The sequence below is a fragment of the Solea solea genome, chromosome 1, assembly GCF_958295425.1.
Source record: "Solea solea chromosome 1, fSolSol10.1, whole genome shotgun sequence".
NCBI classification, from domain to species: domain Eukaryota; kingdom Metazoa; phylum Chordata; class Actinopteri; order Pleuronectiformes; family Soleidae; genus Solea; species Solea solea.
Window position 1 is genome coordinate 8,054,767 of NC_081134.1, and position 19,625 is coordinate 8,074,391.

General features: G+C 42.3%; 1 protein-coding gene across 3 annotated transcripts in view; it reads right to left on the minus strand.

Moving 5' to 3' along the window:
* The window catches only part of LOC131460537 (uncharacterized), a 40,263-nt gene that overhangs the window by 19,993 nt on the left and 645 nt on the right, over positions 1-19,625 (minus strand). Inside the window, exons 3-44 of one of the 3 annotated variants that reach the window (XM_058631152.1) lie at positions 18,946-19,005; positions 18,212-18,262; positions 17,907-18,073; positions 17,748-17,818; positions 17,337-17,502; positions 17,020-17,157; positions 16,743-16,920; positions 16,516-16,658; positions 16,001-16,104; positions 14,639-14,804; positions 14,319-14,495; positions 14,076-14,228; positions 13,590-13,734; positions 13,267-13,425; positions 13,005-13,123; positions 12,276-12,473; positions 11,393-11,551; positions 11,119-11,303; positions 10,855-11,037; positions 10,668-10,759; positions 10,365-10,534; positions 10,025-10,178; positions 9,843-9,919; positions 9,580-9,760; positions 9,179-9,334; positions 8,561-8,694; positions 8,187-8,345; positions 7,889-8,072; positions 7,338-7,549; positions 6,587-6,775; positions 5,813-5,955; positions 5,580-5,739; positions 5,413-5,496; positions 4,779-4,901; positions 4,543-4,659; positions 4,351-4,443; positions 4,014-4,228; positions 3,697-3,890; positions 2,334-2,585; positions 2,021-2,250; positions 1,788-1,952; positions 987-1,064 (exon numbers count right to left, since the gene is read on the minus strand). In XM_058631152.1, coding sequence (XP_058487135.1) covers positions 987-1,064; positions 1,788-1,952; positions 2,021-2,250; positions 2,334-2,585; positions 3,697-3,890; positions 4,014-4,228; positions 4,351-4,443; positions 4,543-4,659; positions 4,779-4,901; positions 5,413-5,496; positions 5,580-5,739; positions 5,813-5,955; positions 6,587-6,775; positions 7,338-7,549; positions 7,889-8,072; positions 8,187-8,345; positions 8,561-8,694; positions 9,179-9,334; positions 9,580-9,760; positions 9,843-9,919; positions 10,025-10,178; positions 10,365-10,534; positions 10,668-10,759; positions 10,855-11,037; positions 11,119-11,303; positions 11,393-11,551; positions 12,276-12,473; positions 13,005-13,123; positions 13,267-13,425; positions 13,590-13,734; positions 14,076-14,228; positions 14,319-14,495; positions 14,639-14,804; positions 16,001-16,104; positions 16,516-16,658; positions 16,743-16,920; positions 17,020-17,157; positions 17,337-17,502; positions 17,748-17,818; positions 17,907-18,073; positions 18,212-18,262; positions 18,946-18,961 — 6,240 coding nt within the window. In that variant the 5' untranslated portion in view covers positions 18,962-19,005. Of the gene's footprint in view, positions 1-986; positions 1,065-1,787; positions 1,953-2,020; positions 2,251-2,333; positions 2,586-3,696; positions 3,891-4,013; positions 4,229-4,350; positions 4,444-4,542; positions 4,660-4,778; positions 4,902-5,412; positions 5,497-5,579; positions 5,740-5,812; positions 5,956-6,586; positions 6,776-7,337; positions 7,550-7,888; positions 8,073-8,186; positions 8,346-8,560; positions 8,695-9,178; positions 9,335-9,579; positions 9,761-9,842; positions 9,920-10,024; positions 10,179-10,364; positions 10,535-10,667; positions 10,760-10,854; positions 11,038-11,118; positions 11,304-11,392; positions 11,552-12,275; positions 12,474-13,004; positions 13,124-13,266; positions 13,426-13,589; positions 13,735-14,075; positions 14,229-14,318; positions 14,496-14,638; positions 14,805-16,000; positions 16,105-16,515; positions 16,659-16,742; positions 16,921-17,019; positions 17,158-17,336; positions 17,503-17,747; positions 17,819-17,906; positions 18,074-18,211; positions 18,263-18,416; positions 18,638-18,945; positions 19,006-19,625 lie in introns of those variants that run through there. The other 2 variants (XM_058631144.1, XM_058631136.1) reach the window with 2 other exon arrangements.

Genomic DNA, 19,625 nt, shown 5'->3' on the forward strand with positions numbered 1-19,625 from the left:
GTCCTGTTGTCTCGTCCTCCTCTGTGTTGATTGGCCAGGAGATGCCCTGAGCATGCATCACTTTCAAACTCAAACTGGGCTTGACCAGCCATGGTTGACAACCTAACAGTGAGCCCCCCTGGGAAACCGGTAGAGGCCAAGTTTTGCTTAAATGTGGCCCTAAAAGAGGTGGAGTGTTGCCAGGCAGCAGCCACGTCCAACTCAGCAGAGCGGGTGTTGACGGAAAACCGAGCACTTCCAGAGAGAGAGGTGTCATGGAGCAGAAATGAACCCTGGAGGTCCACTCTGTTTGGAATGATGGAGGCAAGCGAGGTCCAGTGGTGCTGGAGCGTCCAGCTGACTTCACCCTTTTGTTCCTTCAGCAGTACAGACAACAGGCACTGGAGGGAGTCCCGGTGATTTTCTAATCCCAGTGATCCTTTTAGTCCATCTTGCCCTGCTTGTCCACTCACAGTTAAAGAGGTTTTATGTGGTGCACCCCCCTCAATAGTCCTGACCTGCTCCCACACCAATCTGCCCTCACCCGTACACCGGACAGACACCAGCAGACTGGCGCTGACTGAATCCCATGCTACAGTCACATCTGCCCAAATGTGACACCAACTTTCCACCCTCATCCGACCTGTCACTTCAACTCTGTGGGTAACGCTGCGGGTCCCATACTCAAGTAGCCCATGACAGCTATACAGCCTGGGCCTCTCCAACCTCAGTCCAACATTCAGGTGGGTTCTCCTAGGGCCAGCTACCACCCCGATACCTAAGGCCCATCTCTGAGGTCCTGGTCGGAGCAGGAGCCGGACAGCAGATTTGTTAGGTATGCCCAAATATGTCAGGAGTAGCATAGAGGAATGAGTGAGGTTAGCTCTAAGCTCCTTCTGACCACTGGAACTGTAACAGCCTTTAGCTTGAGCACTGAGGCTCAAGTGAGTGACTGACAGGCCATAACAGAGCCTGTTGTGTGGTCTATAGGAGCGAAAGCCTTGTACCTCCACAGGGCGGCCTTCCACATTGCCATAGCACTGGGCTGATAGTCGCTCTGCAGTGGCGTCCCCTGTGCAGTTCATCTGTGAAAACAGAACCCCCATTGGTAAAGTTTGTTTTTTCAAAGGAGAAACTCTGAGGAATTAAAATATTATGGTTCACCAAAGTGCTAATCTGAGCCCTTATAATAAAATATGACATGTTTAGTTGAAGTTGTTTTATTCTTAGTCATAATATGGCAAAGGCATAGTGGAAATGTGGGTTAACACGACATTTTGACAAAGAGTTAAGGACAGATCTTTATCACTCTTGTGTCTGAGTCTATAGCCAGCAGCTAGTTAGCTTCACTTAGTATAAAGACTTGAGACAGATGTAAATAGCTGAGCATTGCTCTGTGTAAACTGAACTCACACACTATCAACTATAACGCTTGTTTTTAATAGGTCGTGCAAGAAAGGAGAAGACCACCATATCACCAGATTAAAATGTGGATATACCACAACAATGTAAGATCATATATAACACAACAGGCACAAACTAACTTCACACTTTCATGTATGGACAGTAATCCATAAATGATCCCGAGAGCGAGAACAGAACTTGGGGAAAAGAATATGCTGAAGGATCGAGAGGCAACCTCCCTTAGTGGACGTGACTCCTTCTAAATTCTTTGCTAGATCATTTTAGAGATTGCGCCTGGTTTTGTCTTCTTAGATTAATATATATACACTTTTTTAACCAGGTAAAAAGCCTCATTGAGAGTATGTTTAGTATATATACAGAAGAGTAAATGATGTCAGATTTACCTGTAAAGAGGTGGGTATAAGGCTGTGGAAAACTTTCATCTGTTGCCATAGAGACACGGCCACTGTAGCAGTGCTGTTTTTTGATCCAACGTTGACAGCTATATCAGCCACTCTCTGATCATCCATGTGAAAGACCAAACCAGTATCTAGTCCCCCGGTTCTTAGCTAGCAAAGGAAACATTAAAATTATAAAAATTGACAGGCATATACATTTTCAGTATAGTCCCAGTTACCTGGTGATGTGCCTTGGCTTGTATGGAGCTTGAAAGGCCTCTTTTGAGCAGAGCTTTGACTTGATGCTGCAGCCCACAGGAGTACTCCCATCCTGGAATAAGATGGTCTGTTTTGCCACCATCAAGTTGAGCCTTTAGATATTCAGGTCCAGCTTGCAGATCTGCCAAAAGTGACAGCTGACGTCTATCCTGAGCCCACCTGACCTGACCACTAATGTTAGCGGGTAAACCTGTATCCAGAAGACAAACAAACTGAGAGACAGGGAGGAATGACACGGAATTAAATGTAACGTAGGTTAACGGCTATGATTACCTGTGAGGTTAAGCAGGTGGAAAGAGTGAGAAAGCTGGGTGTAGACCTCACCCCGTCCATGATTTCCGAGTCGGTGGCTCACATTCATGAGCAGGTGTTCCTCCCCCAGGTGAACACACAGCCAATCATAGGCCCTGCTGGATATTTTTCCCATGACTTCTTTGTCGTCACTGTACAAAGCCTCTGCATGATCCTCCTCATGTCTGAGCTCCACACTGTACAAGGTCTCCATTACTTTGACTCTCAGGTGTCCTGCAACACACACACACACACACACACACACACACACACACACACACAGCACGACATAAGAATCTCAGCATGATAAAGTAGAGACGACTTTGAACTTCACACTTCTTGATTCTTGATACTCCAAAAGTTTCTTCTATATTTACTCTCAGAGCCCTGAGACAGAGAGACCCCGTGTGACTAAAGAGCAACATAACATATTTTAACAAGATATTTTACTGACAGAAGCTTAAAGTCATATCCATGTCTCATGAACTCAATTTTGAGCTTTAAGTTTAAGTCATTTACATGTTCTATAGCAAGGGGTGTCTAAACTTTTATTTTTAAAGAGGGCCAAATTTGGTAATGTGAAGATTCCCAGGGGCGAATGGTCCCTTCAAACCTTTTATTTTTATTGTCACAATTATCATTTTTAAATGGTAATGTAACCAAATCCAAGCCACACAGGAGTGGGGGAAAAAAATAAAAAAATCTGCCTTTCTGTCACATCTGGAGTCAGATAACATAATGATGAACACATGTATCTGTCTGTCACAGATGGGTTGCAAACCCCAGACTCTGGTTCCAAAGTCCGACAACTCCTTGCCAGATGAGCTTATCGGGATGACATTGAAGCCAATTTTCTGTTTGATTGTGTCTCTGGCCATAAATAATACATTATAAAACCAAATCTGACCGAGGGTAGTGATTGGCCCGCGAGCAGGACTTTGGACATGCCTGTTCTATAGTAATCTATCTAAAATGGCGTTGACTGTTAATCATTAATCATCATGTAATATTAAAAGAATTGATAAACTGCTGGAGCAGGGCAACATCTAAAACATGCAGGGCAGTGTTGAGGACCAAAGGAGTGTAAAGCAGCTTTGAGGGGTCATCAATATTAGAAAAGTGCTATATAAATACAAACATTTACCATCTAATCTAAGGGCCCATCCATACATTCACAGTTAAGTCGCTACACATTCACTTGTGCATGTACTGACGCAGTAAGACGTCTGTGGACACGCAGACACAGAAACAATAAATCAGCCCCCATCTCTCTGCAAATTCCAGCTACTTTCATGTATGACGGAATTTCTTTTCAAACGTACAATATTTTCACATGAATTTCTACCTTCTATGAGCGTGTCAGACTGTCCCAGTGCCCCATGCAACGCCAGGGCTGGAGGAAGAACCTGAAGGTTGGCCATCGAGTGCCTCAAGTCCCCTGACACAGCCAGCTGCCGACCGTGGGTGTTTTCTACAGATCCGTTAATCTGGACAAGCAGACGCTCATTCCCCTGTGTATAAGAGCCGCGCAAAGACGCGCTGAGTGAGTAAGAGACAGGCAGAGGACAGACAAATGAGATCATATATCCACAAGGAGGCAGTCACTATTGTTTAGCACACACGGTGACCCCACAGCTAAAGTGGACACACACGCACACACACCTGTCTGAGGAAATGTTGGTGTCCATGTTGATACTCAGCTCAGTGGCTGTAGGCAGAAGGCTTTGGGATAAATTCATCCTCAGCCCAACGGCTCTGTGCTCCCTGCGATGGGAGTGGGACATTTGTGCATGCAGCTTGACCCTGTCCTTCCCGTCAGCCTTCACATGCACCACGCTTCTTCCTTCACCAGCCACTGTGTCTGCAGTGGCCTTAACCTTAACATAGAAAACAGGGATATTATAATAGACACCTCAAACCCTGGAAGCCTAAGACTAAGACCAAATATTTGTTATATAAAAATAACAACACTTCTCATGAAACACAAAAAAGTGAGTACCTCTAGTGTTTTGGGAATCTTTGACTTGAAGGGGTGACTGAGAGATGAATATAGTCCCACTCTGTCCGATGTTCCGTTTAACTGTACAGAGATCTGAAAAGGAAGAAAGCAAATGGATATCGCACTTTTACCAGAATCACTGCTGATTAATAAACAAGCAGTAATTAAAAAAGTCGATTCTGCATGACTCACTCTGCACTCCTGTCGCTCTATTCTCAGTTTGCCTCTGGCCTGATAATCAAAGTCAGGGTTGTTTTCTGGGTTCCAACATACATCTCCCTCCATTATAGCAAAGGAGGGGAGCTGCAGCTGTAACAGCAATGACAGTTAAAGTCACCAAACGTTTGACCTCTTTACTGTACACAGTTCACTGTTGGAGTAAATCCCTTCTTACATACATACATACATACATACAGAGGCTGTTTTACCTGTAGCTGTTGTGTAAAGTTGGCTCTGATATTGAGAACTTGGTGGTTTGAATAAATGTGTCCAAAGAAACTCAGTCTGTCCTTGCTGCCGACCCGCAACCTCCCATGAACATTCTTCTGCGTCTGAAATAGATTGAACCATACAGAGACATTGTACAATGTATGAATGTTTCCAATGTTTCTACTGACGTTAATGTAGACGAGTAAGAGTAACTACACAAATAACGCTCGGCGCACAGAAAGGAAACGCAAAACCACTGGTAATCCATGTCCTCGTCTGTAGTCTCTGAATTAAGCATTTTCTCATTTACCCGCAACGTCATGAACTTCTCTTGGACAATAAAACATTTTTTTTTCCACCACAAAGATTGCCTTCTTTAAATTGTTGCACTCAAACTCTGTCTCTATTAATATGATTGCTCTTCTGTTCAGCTCTAACTAAATATTGCTGATTTGACCGACTTTTCCACAAACACCAAAACTGCAGGATACTGTGAAACACAGGGAGATTTAGTTGCTGTCTATCATTAAGTTTACACTTCACAAAGTGTTCCTACCCACCCATCAAAGGCATTTAGACAATGTTTGTAAATGTATGTGCTGTGCATGTATATATAAAAGTCCAACAGTTTACCTCGTTACTGGTTATGGTCACACAGAATTCTGAGTTGGATGGAATCGTGTCAGAAATGAAAGGATGGACCAATGCAGAGCAAGCCTGAGGATCAAAAGAGATACTAATAAATCACTGCCCTGGCTTCTCTTTAAGCATAATGCATTGAGCTAATAAATCAATCTTACAAAAGGGCTTGGTGGTTGGTAGCCCAAAGTAAGGGTGTGGATGACCTCTCTGTTGCCAGGGAGAGAGACTTTGGATTCCAGCATGTAGAGGCCTTTGAGGAGATCAACAGTGAAAGTCTCTCTGAGGAGGAGAGTCTGCGGAAAGGTCTGGAAGGGCTGTCTGTAGGAAATTGTTGAAAGTTTCCTCATACAATTCTTTTATTTACGTAGTGATCATCCTGAAACACACAGACCTGAGATGAAGAACTGCTGTTTTCTGATGCATCCTCTTGTCCTTCCTCAGCTCCTCCAATGTGCCCTCAAACTCCAGCTCTGTGGACGGACTCTTAGGACTTGAGAAAGTCATCTTCACCGATGCTTGCCTCTTTTTCAAATTCTTAAACAGAAAAACAATCATGCAGTCATTAGGGCTGGGTGATAAAACAATAACAACAATAATCGGCAGCAACTCAATGCATTGAGGCATGTAGACATGATAGAGACGACCTGCTGAATTTCAAACCGAGCTTCAGGATGGAGAAGAAAGGTGATTAAGTGACTTGGAATGTAGCATGGTTGTTGGAGCTAGACAGGCTGTTCTGAGTGTTCCAGAAACTGCAGATTTTCACGCACAACAACCATCTCTAAATGTAACAACGAATGGTCCAAAAATATCCAGTGAGTGGCAGTTCTCTGGGTGAAAGGCCTCAGGGATGCCAGATGTCAGAGGAGAATGATAGAAATGATAGAAAATAACTACCAAGGTATGCAGAGGACCTGTGTACCTGGTAAAATAGCCACTGAGGGCATATATCAACATAGTTTGTATGCATTGTTTACAAGTGTTTTTGTTTAAACCCACAATGAACTGGTCTCTTTGACTTAAAAAAAAAAGTGTTTTTTTTTATTGTATGACTTTGAACACAACAATAATAATAATCAGTGTCATATAATTAAAAAGAATTTAAGTGATAACCTTTGTGGATACATCGTAAAAGCCCCAGCAGCCCATGTGTGTCTCCACCCACCTTGTCTACAGTATTGAGCACAGCAGCGAGGCTGACGTTGTGCTGGGCGTAGGAGGAGGCCATCTGCAGGGACTGGCTGAGTTTAGAGGCCTCCAGAGAAACTTCTCCTCCCAGGGGAGGAGTCCACAAGGAGCTCAATGAGCAGGAGGCCTTCACACTTCGCTTCCCCACCACACCCCATCCTTCTGCCTGGGGCAGGGTGGAGGAAGAACAATTCATTAAATAGATATATTCTTTAAAAGACGTTAGTAGTGCAATTTCAGTTAGCCCTTTACAATTTAAACTTCAAATAGAGTCATCAGATGGATGGATAAAAGAATGGATAAAACAATATACCTACTTTTCATATAGAAAACAAAAAATGCAGACTTTTTTTAGAATTAATATTGTTATGGACCTTTATGATTGGAAAAGCATGTTGAATTGCGGATATTAAGTTATTGCCGTGTTGTATGTCAGTGCATGTGTTGATGTTTTTAGCTTTGTTATCTCTTTATCTATTCATCTGTTATCTATTTTGTTATCTGTTGCATATATTGATTGATTTATCATTGTCATACACCAATAAAACAAATAAAAAAAAGGAATTAAACATCTTGTACTACTGTGAGTTTTATTTATTTGACTTGTTAAAAATCTGTAGCAGCGAATAAACCCCCCAGTTACCCAAAGAAATTTGAGTTTGCCTGTGTCAGATACTAACAACAGATGTGTGTGAATGCTTCAAGGACACCACCTCTTCTCTACATACCTGAAGGTAGGTGACAGCTGGTGTGTAGAGCTGCAGACGAGCCTCCCTCCCTCTGCCTCTGTCCCTGTAGAAAGCCTCCAGGATGAGGTTACGGATCGTCAGCCACTTGCTGGCAGTTAGCTCCGATGTGAGCTGGAGTGTGTGGCGCTGAGGGCGGCTAAGCTTGTGGGTGGTGTAGATGTGCAGCCATGGCGTGTCCATGTTAAATGTGCCTGAATGAGAATAAGATGCACTAATGACCGGTGTCTCAATGCAGGTGGAGGCTGCCTCATAACTTATATAATGCCTTAAAGCTCCAGCGTGTAACTTCTGTATTGACCCCGCCCCCCCAGGACGACTCCAAGTTCATATTCCAATTCCAATTGTTCTCTTTCAACATTCATTTCAGCATCTCACTACCTCGCAAATGTTTCGGAGTCATTTTTCGACATTTGTTGCACCTCACTCAAATTTTAAAGAACTGGTGTCCCCATGTGTCACCACAGACACAAAAACAAAACACTTTAAATACCACATACAGTATACGATGGGCCAAAGAGAAATATTTTTACCTTCCCACTTTTTATGCACGCCATCTTTGGGAGGGCTTTTCCAGTGCAGCCCAGCAACCAGCGGCGTCAGATTGTTGTAGTTGATTTTTAAGTGAGAGCTGCTCTCAGACCCAACATGTCTGATGTTCGAGTGCAGAAGCTGGGTCCTGTAGATTAAATTTTTCTCTGGCACCTTGAGGCTGAACTGGAATAAAATAAGCAAACACACATTTTATATTTGACTACATAGAGGAATAACAGAAATCCTTTGAGCCAGGAAACAAAAGAGAATCACATATTTAAATGTGCGCCTTTTTACCTCCAAAGTATAGCTGGTGTGGTTCTGTGTGGACTGGTTTTTGAAGGACTGGCTCAGAAGGACTGTACGTTTGTTGTTAATCTCATCCCAGTGTTTGCCATAGCTCATGTGCAAGGCTGAATTAATGTGTCTGGGGCTCTCCTCATGCCTTAGCTGAATCTTAGGAGAATAAACAGCATGAACCCGTTACAGCACAGAATGAAACTGAAGACACTGAGCAGCATCCTGTTGCAACTCAGTTTCTTTAGTTTCTTTCTCTGGATATCTACAGGACAGGCATGAATGAACAACAAAACAGTAACTGGATCTAATCAGTTTTACAGTAAGCATCGTATTAACCGCTTGAAAATAACTGTGTCAGGCTGTGTAGTTACTTTGTGGTTGATAGGAGCAGTGCTGGAGCAAAATAATTCATGATCTGCTCTCATGATGTAGGTGGAGTTTGAGTCCCTCTCACTCTTCAGCCTCTGAGATGCGTAGCACTCCTGACGCAGGTGTCGGGCATCTACTGTAGGAGGGAAGACAGTCTGGTGATGGGGAAGCATTGATGAAGAACATATAGGCCACATGGAAGAAGGTCACAGGTTTGGATGCTGGTGCGACCAAGAGCCTCTCTGTGAGGAGTCTGCCTGTTCTACTTGTGTGCCATTAGTCACAGGGCCAATATACAGTAAACTAACCAGCCACTTTATTGGCTACAAAGGACACCTAATAAAGTAGCAGAAGTGGCACCTGGTGTGATCTTCTGCTGCTGTAGACCAGCATTTTTTTCATTTTCAGAGATTCAGAGATTCTTTTTTCCATATGCATCACTGTACAAGTGAAAGGATGTCTTATCCTGAGCAATCGAAAAAATGAAAAAGATAAATGAAACGTCTGCACAAAACAGTATTTTAGGGTCCACTGCTTCTTTACGCCCAGCATCAGTGTTTACTCCTGTATCTTAAACTGCATTGCACCTTCATAAATGTACATTTTTTTTGATGACTCACCTCCAAGACCATACTTGAGCCTGAGCGCAGAGCTCCAGAGTGAGCCCTTCTGCTCCATCAGTCCCAGCATCCTGCTGCTGACCACATCAGGTAACAAGAACTCCACCTCCACAGAGTACTGCCTGCTGCTGCCGTCACGCCTGCGCTCCAGAGACACTGCAGATGGGTAACACATGTATATTATGTCTACACCCATATACAGTGTCAGCAATGGTCATGATAACACTTTTAAGTAATATAAAAAGGTCCCATGCGTAACATTGGACAAAAGTTGACATAAAGCAAATTGAAGAAGAGGGAGACGATAACAAAAGAACTCCCAAAATGACTTTAAATTCTAAGTATAGGTTTTATCCAGATTTTTAGATGCAATTTAATCAAATATAGTTATAGTTATATACCAGACAATGATGCAGTTTCTCTGAACACATTCTTCACTGAAGCAGACAGACTCATCTTCCGACCCAATCCACGAGTAACATTAGCAGAGAGGATTAAGGGATGTCCATCGCCGGCCGTCTTGGCCTCAAGATGGTAACGTGTCCTCTGCTCGGACATGAGGGTCTGAGTGTCAACCAAACCCTGTAGCAACAATATAATTAACACGTTAACATATTTGATACTTACTACATTAAGTTCAAGAAAATCTAAGTTCAGGACATACCATAATATAGTAATGGACACCATCAATGATCAGCTCCAGCTTTCCTGATTTTTTACTGCTCTCTTTTTCAAGTTGCCCTGAGAAAACAACACATTTTCAGCATTAAAGACCTTTTTATATATATATATATTTTTTTTTTTTTTTTGGGCGGGGTGTTCAGGTGTTCCTGCTGGAAAAAAAACCTTGCATGTGGATGGTTTTCAGAGGATGTGTGATCCTCAGCAGCAGGCTCTGTGGGTTAAAGGCAAAGTCCAGAGACATGTCTCTGGAGACAGAGGACTGAGGACTGGCCAGGAGGAGGTGGATGGAGGCCTCTCTGGGGAACCAGGTGCCTCTCTGTAAGACAAAGTGTGACATGTTTTGTTTGTTTGTCACTATGAGACTGGATAAAAAGGTCATTGTCATGCTTTGAGGCCCTTGATGTGAGACCTCACACATGAAACACACCGATTCTTCTCAGAATAAAGAGAAAAATCCATTTATTTTGGAAATTCACTGAATAATCTTTTAATTCCTTTGCACCTGAGGGAGCAGTGAGTAGGCAGCTTCCAGCAGGTAGTAATGAAGTCCTCTGTCCAGCTTCAGCAGTTTGACAGAGAGATGGATGGGTCCAACAACAGGGAATAAACTCCCCGCAGCAGGGGAAGGATATGATGCATTGGAGCACAGCTGCCAGCCGACTATCTTAGACCCTGCAAAGGAGAACAGATCACTGTTTGGTAAAGACGACAACTGTAAACACAACAACTGTAAGCCAAAGTATAGTATGCTATAAAATATTAAACCATTTTCATGTCATGTCCTAAACAGTGTACGAGGACTCACAGGTCTTTGGTGTGCACGTGGTCTTCTGGATTCGACTCTTTGGCCCCTTTATCTCGTCTCTGTGGTCTCCGCTGAGCTGAAACACTGTGGAGCTGGTGAACACAAAAATCACACACACACACACACACACACACTCGTTACGATGTTGTTATTCGTGTTTTGCTGAACACGTTCGCGCACGCCGAACCTGAGAGAGATGATGTTCATGACGTCCTCAGGTGTGTTAAGCATGACCCTGACATCTCGCCCCTCCTGCAGCTGAACACTGCCATCCAGACTGGTGGAGCTCCTCAGCTCAGAGACCCAGTCCACTGCAGCCTGACCAAGGACGCTGTCCACACCCATCCTGACTGACAGCCCCACGTAGGCACTGAAGAAGCAGAAAACAGTTAGACACAGTTTGTAACCAAAAACACTGTAGCCCCTTTTACACATGACGATGAGTAAATACTTAGGTTTGACATATCCGGTCAGGGAGAAGTGAGACGTGTCCCTGTAGTTGACGTTGCCCTTCAGACGCAGTGAGAGGAGGGAGGTCATATTGATGCCCAGTTTGAGGGGCAAACCAGAGAGTGATGGTAAAAGCAGCTCCTCTGTCATCAGCACCGCTCTGTGGTTCAAGTCGACCTCATGACCCTGGAGGACAAAGGGGGAGGGGAGTGTGAATGAGAGTGTGTATGAAAATGAAAAGGTTTAGAGACTACAACAAACAAACACCTTCATACCTTGAGCAGTTTGACAACCAGTCCTGCTAAACTCAGGGACAGCTGGTTGATTTGATTGTAAAGATCTTCACATGTGAACACACTGAGCTCATTCCCAAACACCTTCACACCGACCCAGCACTTCGGCCGGTCTTCCACAGTTTTCCTTCTCCCAAACAACTGAAACAGACAAGTGGTGGTAAACACATAATTATCAACTGATTACATTATTATCTTCTCTCAGTGGAAAAGAATAAACCTTTAATTTTTCAATATATTTATTATTATTATTATTATTATTATTATAGTAGTAATAATGATAATAATAATAATGATAATAACAATAATAATAAATGTCAATTATGTATGCATTTAAGTATATATGTATATGTATCTGAATATTTTATAGAACATGATACATTTGCTTGAGATGCTGGTTATTTATAAATATTATATTAGTCAGTAATTAGTAAAAAGTTAATCATTAAGAAAAATGATTGATCTTTTAAAGCCTCCGGCTTCTTAAGTGTGAGAACAGGACACTTTATTGTAAACTTAAACAGCTTCACCAAAAATTTGGAAAAAAAAAAAAAGATATTTTCAGATTTGTAAAGATGAATGAACCAATTTAGATTAATCTTTCGGCAGTATACTTTAACTACTACATGTCAGTATTTTACAAATGTACCGACATTACAGTCAAGATAATAATTCTGAACTAGAGCTTAAACTCTAAACTGCACTGTAAATGTGTTGCACTTCATAGACCTCTTCGCCTAACAACAGTATGGGTCTTTGTCTGGTCTTAAACCACATGACCAAGATTACATGTTAAACCTAACTACTGGCCTGAGATAAGCGCAGCGAGAAGCTGACAGTCTTACAACTATCACAGTGACCTCACCATGGCCCTGGCCTGGTTCAGATAACTGCTGGTGCTGGATAAACACTTTTCTTTTGCTTCTTTGTGGCTCTCATCTGTTTTTCTCCTTGTCCTCCGCGTCTCACGATTGTAAGCGTTGTTTTCTCCGCCTGGGTTTTGTGAGGGGTGACCGAAAATGTTCTTCAGAAGTGGTTCTGCGTTTTCAATGTGAAAGTCCAGCTAAAGTGGGAAACACAATTTTCATTTAGTCATATTTCCAATACTAACTATTAGAACACGGAGCATTTAGGCAGTACCCCCCCCCCCCCCCCCATTACTGTGTTAAACATACACTGTATGTATATACAATATAGAGGCTATAAGAATGTGCAATATAGAGTTTTTCATTTTCACCTATATAACTATATAAACACACCTGAGCGAAAACTACTAAAAATATTTAAAATCAGATTGAATTTGTGAAATTTGTCACAGTTCAAAGTTCACTTGGCTAATTTTTATGAAAAAAAAGGTATATTTTGTGACTTCTGCACAATTATCACTACTCCCAGTTTTTTTCTTTTTTTTTTAAAATCATATGCGATATAAAATGAATCATAACTTTGACTCAGCAACACATAAGAAGGCAAAAAAAAGCCGAAAGATATGACCTATAAACACACACAGAAGGTGTGGATTATTCCCACGGCTGTGGATCCGTGCTGTGTGGACACTACCGGTTAATAAAAACTGAAAGAACATGAAACTCACTTCCAATAGGTTGTGGGCACGACCGTGGAAATACACCGTGAGGTTGACGGTGGCAGATCTCGGTATAAACGACTTGGAAGAAAAAATCAACGATGTTTCAATATTTGTAATTCCTATGCCTGAAACAAACAAAAAGAAAGAATATTGTATCATGCAATTAGAAGTATTATTTATTATTTTGTTGTGCATGTTAGTGTAACAGGTTTTTTTTTATAATCCTAATAAGAATGCTTAATTCTTCAGAATTGAAATAAATTTTCACCTGAGGCAACAGTGTTGTCTGAATATGAGGAATACTTTAAAAACTCTGCTTCGAAGTCTCTGCTGATGATGTCATCAGGAAGGGACTCAATTAGGGGCTGCTTCATGGGGTCCTCGCTCCTCAGGACACTTGTCAGGTGACTCCACACAAACGCGCCAACTGGAAAACAGACGAGCAAATGCTAATGACTTACAACAGAAAATGAGTGGCACATCGGAAAGGTGTGACAATGAATAGTCTGTCCTTTTGCTTGCAATTCACCTTACAATCGGTGACAAAATTGTATGTATCTTTCTTTTCATATGTGTGCAAGATAATCAGACCTTGGCTGGAGGTCTCCTTTCTCAGTGTCGTCTTCACTACTTCAAAAACGTTGTGGTCAGGGCAGTGCATGAGCTGCAGGTATGCAGCAATCCTGACCTCAGGATCCTCCTGGGAGGAGCGGTACAGCTGCAACAGCACAGAGCGCTGAAGAAAAGACAACCTCTGTCAGTCACTGATGTCAGACTCACACTCTCACCTCAACTCATCATGAATCAATTACTGCGTCAGTGAAACGTTTAGCTTGTTTTTACATATTCATTAAATTGCTAATAACTGATTTATTTGTCAAATACAATCACCCTCACGCTGACATTTCATAGGGGGTTTGTCCTGGAAGTTATAGCAGAGACGGTAAAGCGAACCAAAATAAATCTGTTTGGCTTGAGTAAGAACACTCACTCAACAAAATACATACACAGAAATGTTATATCTTAAACTGGTAATGTATTTGACAGACTAAAAGAGCAGAGTCAGCATTAACTCACATCGGCTGAGCAGGGAAAACGTCTGAAGGCTTGAATGGCAGCAAGTCTCAGCTCAAGTGCTGTTGAGTGAGTGAGCACACAGCGCTTCAGCAGGGGAGTTAAGGCTGGAGCAGACAGACCAGTGTTTCCCACTGCCTTCAGTGCATACAAAACCTGCCAGGCAACACAATAAATGCAAACTGAGAGATTAATCTGTTGGTTTTGGTTGAGCCCAGTGCAGTATCAAGTATTTGCGTCTCTCACTCGAGCGTGTTCTCTTCCCTCGCAGCCTTCCCTGAGTGTTTCCTCTAGTGTCTGCATGAGGGTCTGTACAGGGGGGAGTTCACTGCAGGAGATTCGGGACTTGTGGCACAGCTGATGGACCAAAGACGATCCAGCCAACAAGGCTTTGGTCCACAACTCTGGGACCTCGAGTAAGGTCTACACAAACAGGAGCAAAGGAGTACACTTAGCACACACAGCTCTTTATCTTACAGATGTTTAAAAGACAACCACTCATGAGCTGCTATGGCTTTGACGAGGGTTAATTGGGACCATTATTAATGACACCCAGAGGTTCTCACATTGATGGAGTTGATGGTCTTTGGGGACGGATGAGGGATGAGGGCGATGGTGGTGAGGAAGGTGTAAGCCTGTTCCTCCTCCAGCTCTCTGTTTCTCATGAGGTCAGTCAGTAGCACGATGCAGTTTTCAGAGCCACACACTGGTAATGCCTCTAACAATGGCTGCCTGTCCAAACAGTCAACCAACATCACTATCTGGCAGAGAGTCATGGAGAAGATTATTGATAGTCTGGGTACAGAAGTCAATCTTACCCCTGCATTGTGTCTCCTGAATAGTCTCAAAGGACACAAGGGAATAAGTAGGAAAAATGCCCAGTGGCTGAAGGTGGCGCTCACTAATGCCAAGAGAGTTATTCTGAGACACTGGGCAGAAGCAAGCAACTCAACCTACTCGGACTGGTTCATATCAGAGATGGCCTCATATGAACGTTAGTATGTAAAATAAGTAATCTGGGAACCTTTTTAACACAGATCAGAGATCTTTAATCCAGAACTACTCCTGATAATTATCCGTCTGTAAATGACCTATATAACAAGACTATAAATGTTTATCCTATTAACATTTTGATTTTAAAAACACAAATATAATCTGTTAAATTAAAGCAATAGTTATGGGAACAGTGCTTCTAGCTCTGTCCTATGATAAACATCTGCTTGCGGCAGCACTTCTACAGCTCACTAACCTAACACACTGTAACTTGTTTGTCCACCCCCAACAAATCAAGAGAGTGGAGGCCCATATGTAAGTTATCTCAGGGTCACTGTGTAACCAAGTCTTTAAATTATATATTCTTTAAATGTTGTGTCCTACCTAAAAAGCCATTATCTTTTACTGTGTGTTTCAATTAGTCGTATCAAACTGTCACTCATATTGAGGACAACAGGTTGCTTGTGGTTTAAAAAAATAAATAAAAGGAATTTGAATTGCCTACTACCATCAAATTAATTAGGTATGAAATGGTATGATGTGGTCAGGTGTGTAAATAGTGTTGAGTGATGCGACTTCCTGAGGGGAAAACAAAACCCACAACGCGTCGTTCAGTCTATAAGTGCTGCTGGAGGCTATGTTACACGAGCAGTTTCCAGCTTACAGTCGCTACAGAATCTGCAGATCTACAGACACACAACACAAAGCGTGGAATCACTGTTCTCAAAATGTTTTACTTTATCTTTAGCGTTACCTCCATTCAATTTAGTTAAGCCAGTAAATATGAGGTTGCAGCTCAATGGAATCCGTCAGTTGACCTCCATGTCTGCTGTGTTCCCAAATGTTGTTATGTATCCATTGCATTAGTCTTGATACAGTATTTGTTCATGCGTGGTCATCCACTGCAGTGCAGAACCTATTCAGTAAATACTGACCAGTCGTTGCGACACTTGAAAGATGCTTCTTCCCAGAGAGTCTTGAGTTGAGGGAGAGTCAGGTGTTTCAGTAGAAAAGCCAGGTGCAGGAACTCCTGTGACACCTTTCATGATCAGATATAATACACACAGTATATGATCCTGCTTTATAGTTATAACACACGCACAAGCTGCCTCCTGTGAACATCCCCACACAATAATTACATCACAGACAGTTGGCCTCTGGCTCTGAGGGCCTCTTTTTAAAAAAAAACTCCCAGGTAAATAGAGCATAATTATGGTTACCGCATTGTGTTTAACTAACCATCTGTGCATGTGAGTCATTAAAATATTTGGCTCATACAGGCAGCAAAATCCCGGGGGAAGTACAACCAAACACAAATACGTCAGTGCTGTGGGTGCTACTCAGAAATTCATATTCTGATGAGGGAGCAACAGTACTGTAAGTGTTAAGAATGCATATTGCCTAAAAATAAGTTACAAGCTGACTTGAATCAGTTTCATTTGAGGCCTACCTGTTGTGGGTTTGAGGTGAGGCTACATAACATCCTGAGAGTCTGACGGGCTTGTTGTGGGGTTGACAACCTGGATTTTCCTGGTTGTGCTCTTCCCTCCTCCTCAAACATCAGGTGTGTTTGCACACTATGACTCAAAGAATCTGCAAGAACAATCAGGAGTGGAGGATCATTCACTGAATTTCGGCCAACACAGGCATGAGACGTGATTTTAATGTGTTCCTGACCTGCTCCTGAAGGAGATCCTGGCTGGGCTCTGAGCAGAAGGAGCATTGACACCGTCTTTGTCCTCACCAACCCTGCATTACTGGACCACAGTGCCATGGAAGAGGCTTCCGTACAGTTGACCTCCTCCATCACAGTGGATCCATGCCGCTGAACACAATGCAGTTCTGACTGCACTGACTGGCAAAAAGACAAGAATCAATCCATTGTGAATCAAACTGTGGCTGTTACAATAGGGATGTAAAAGGATATTTTCAAAGGCCAGAAGGGTAAACTTACTGTATCTTCAGTCAAAGCTACTGAATGAGGCCAGAGGTTTGCCATCCTGGACTCATGACACTGTTTTAGATCCCTGGTCTTCAGCAGGACAGGCCCTCGCCTCTCATACCTGCTGGTGCACATCCCGTACACGTCTGTCTGACAAAGAGGCATTAAAGATAAGTCAAAAAATGACTGTATATGATCCACTATATAATGGTATAATGGTGATAATGACAGTTATTGTTAGTGGGAAGAGTAAGAGGTATTTGTCAGACAAGAGGAAGTAGTTGTTACACTTCTGTGTAAATTGGGCATAGACCCACATCAGCCCTTACCTCCTTTCTTAACTCCTGTTTGGCAGACATGTGGGAGGTCTGGAGCATGCTCAGTATAGCTCTTTTAATGTTTAGGGCCCACACCTGCTCCCCTTCCTGGAGACACAGAGCCGTGACCTTTCCCCCCTGGAGGGAGAACTTGAGGCGCGTCCTCTCCAGTGACTCCCTGGGACACAAAAACACCAGATGAGCCCCCCGAGACCCAACAACAGACAAGCGGAGCATCTGAACAGAGTATCACATTCAAAGGAAAAACATTTGTAGCATTCCAAAATTATCCCGATTTTAACTGCGATTGCTGCAGACAGAGACCACGTACACATCTGCAAAATAACCGAGCAGATGAAAGTGAAATCCATTAATTCATTCATTTCATAAAAACACGTTTAAAAAAAACAACCTTTGTATTACCTCAGACTTTTTAAGCGCTGCACAGAGTGCTCCTTCTGAGGGGAAAGCCTCTTAATCTGTGGATTCCTAATCTGTTGGACATACATGAACTCACATCCATCAAGCACATTATTATAGACCTTTTGGGGTTTGTTATTGACAATTTTGAAAAAAACTGACCTGCATCATAAGGTGACACTTGGAGACCACATCGATATCAACCACACAGTCCAAAGCCAGTCCATTCCTGCCAGCATTAGAGCCATAAAGGGTGGTGGTAATTGTTGTGCTATATCTATAAGTATACCTCACCCCTCTCTGAAAGGATAGATCAGGGGTAGGAAATCCTGTGGATATGAAATAATGTGAAATAAGGTTTCACTTATTAAAGTAACTGAAGAAATACCTGAAGCAACCTACATGAAAAAAACTAATTTGAACAACAAATTTGATGTGCATCACAGAGGAATAAACAAAATCCTCACCAGCACAACTTGAGTCACAAAGATTTGGTCCCACCTGAGAACAATCACACACTGCACAGAAACAGGGGAATGAAAATCTCAGACATGTTGACAAAAACATACAACAAAGACATGTAGAATACTTCGATAAAACAATCATGTCAGCACAAGTTTGTTTTCAACAAAAAATGAAAATGGCACAAACCACAAAGCCATAAAAGCTCACCTTGCAGGAGGAGAAAAGTCAGTGTAACATGCAGACAGTGAAGCCATAATATGAACACAGCCATAGCAACCTAAAACTCACTGCAGGTCTGGCTGCCTCTATGCAGCCTCATGTATGTGAGATGAAAACGAAGCACTGTTCTGAGCCACTGAATGACCACACTTGTACGTGGGCTTCAACAGTGACCCGTAACCCTCGCAGCAACCAATCAGGAAATACCTTCCAAGCTGGAGCTACAAACATCCAAAAGGCCAATCACTTGACACAACACTGGGCCTCAGAAAAAAAGAGGGTTTTTCTACACCCCCACTGAGTTGGACCGACATAAGACATGAGCCACATATGGAGAGAAAAGTCAGTTAACTGCAGGGAAGTTAAACCATAGGAAAACTGATAGACTTAGAATGATATAAAATATGATAATAATAGTTTTATTACTTTGATTACATTTTACTTGAGTAAAAATACAATTATCAGTCTAAAAAATGACCAAAGTAACAGAAAAAAACAGTAAAATCATTCTTCTTACCTTTGATGTTCTTCATTTGTATGCTTTGTATGCCCTGGCTGGTTTGTCCATTTTGGGCACCTGTAGAAATATGGAGGCACATAATAGCAGCCTCCTCAAAGCAAAGCCCTTGTCTTGCGTGTGCATTAACAGTTTATTCTAAGACTATGAAAACCAAATTATTTTTGAATTTTAAATCAGTTACACTCTTATACAAATATACTAGTATAGAGGTAGTATGTTCCATTTCTGCCAATAACCCCTTCTAAATGTCACACACTGGATACACTAAATACAGATTTTTACAGGGTACAAGCACACAAAAAACACTCAATTACAATAACACAAGTAGATGTAATTTCTAGATGGATGGATGGATGGATGGATAGATAGATAGATAGATAGATAGATATTTCTGAGCACAACAAAGTCGATATTTTTTGGGTTTTACTCTGACTCTGACTCTAAATGCTGATTTTCGTTACTTTTTCTGACGACAATGCACTACAGTTGAAGGGAGTCACAGAGCCATCGAGTGTCTGTATCTTTTGGACAATACAAATGATGAAGAAAGTACACATTTTGGGAACTTCCACTGTGTTTTATGGACTGAACTATCACAAGTGAACTGTAATGCCCTCCAGCACTCAACCACGTTCTCCTCTCAAACCTCACTGTCTAGGCTCAAGATGAATTATCCA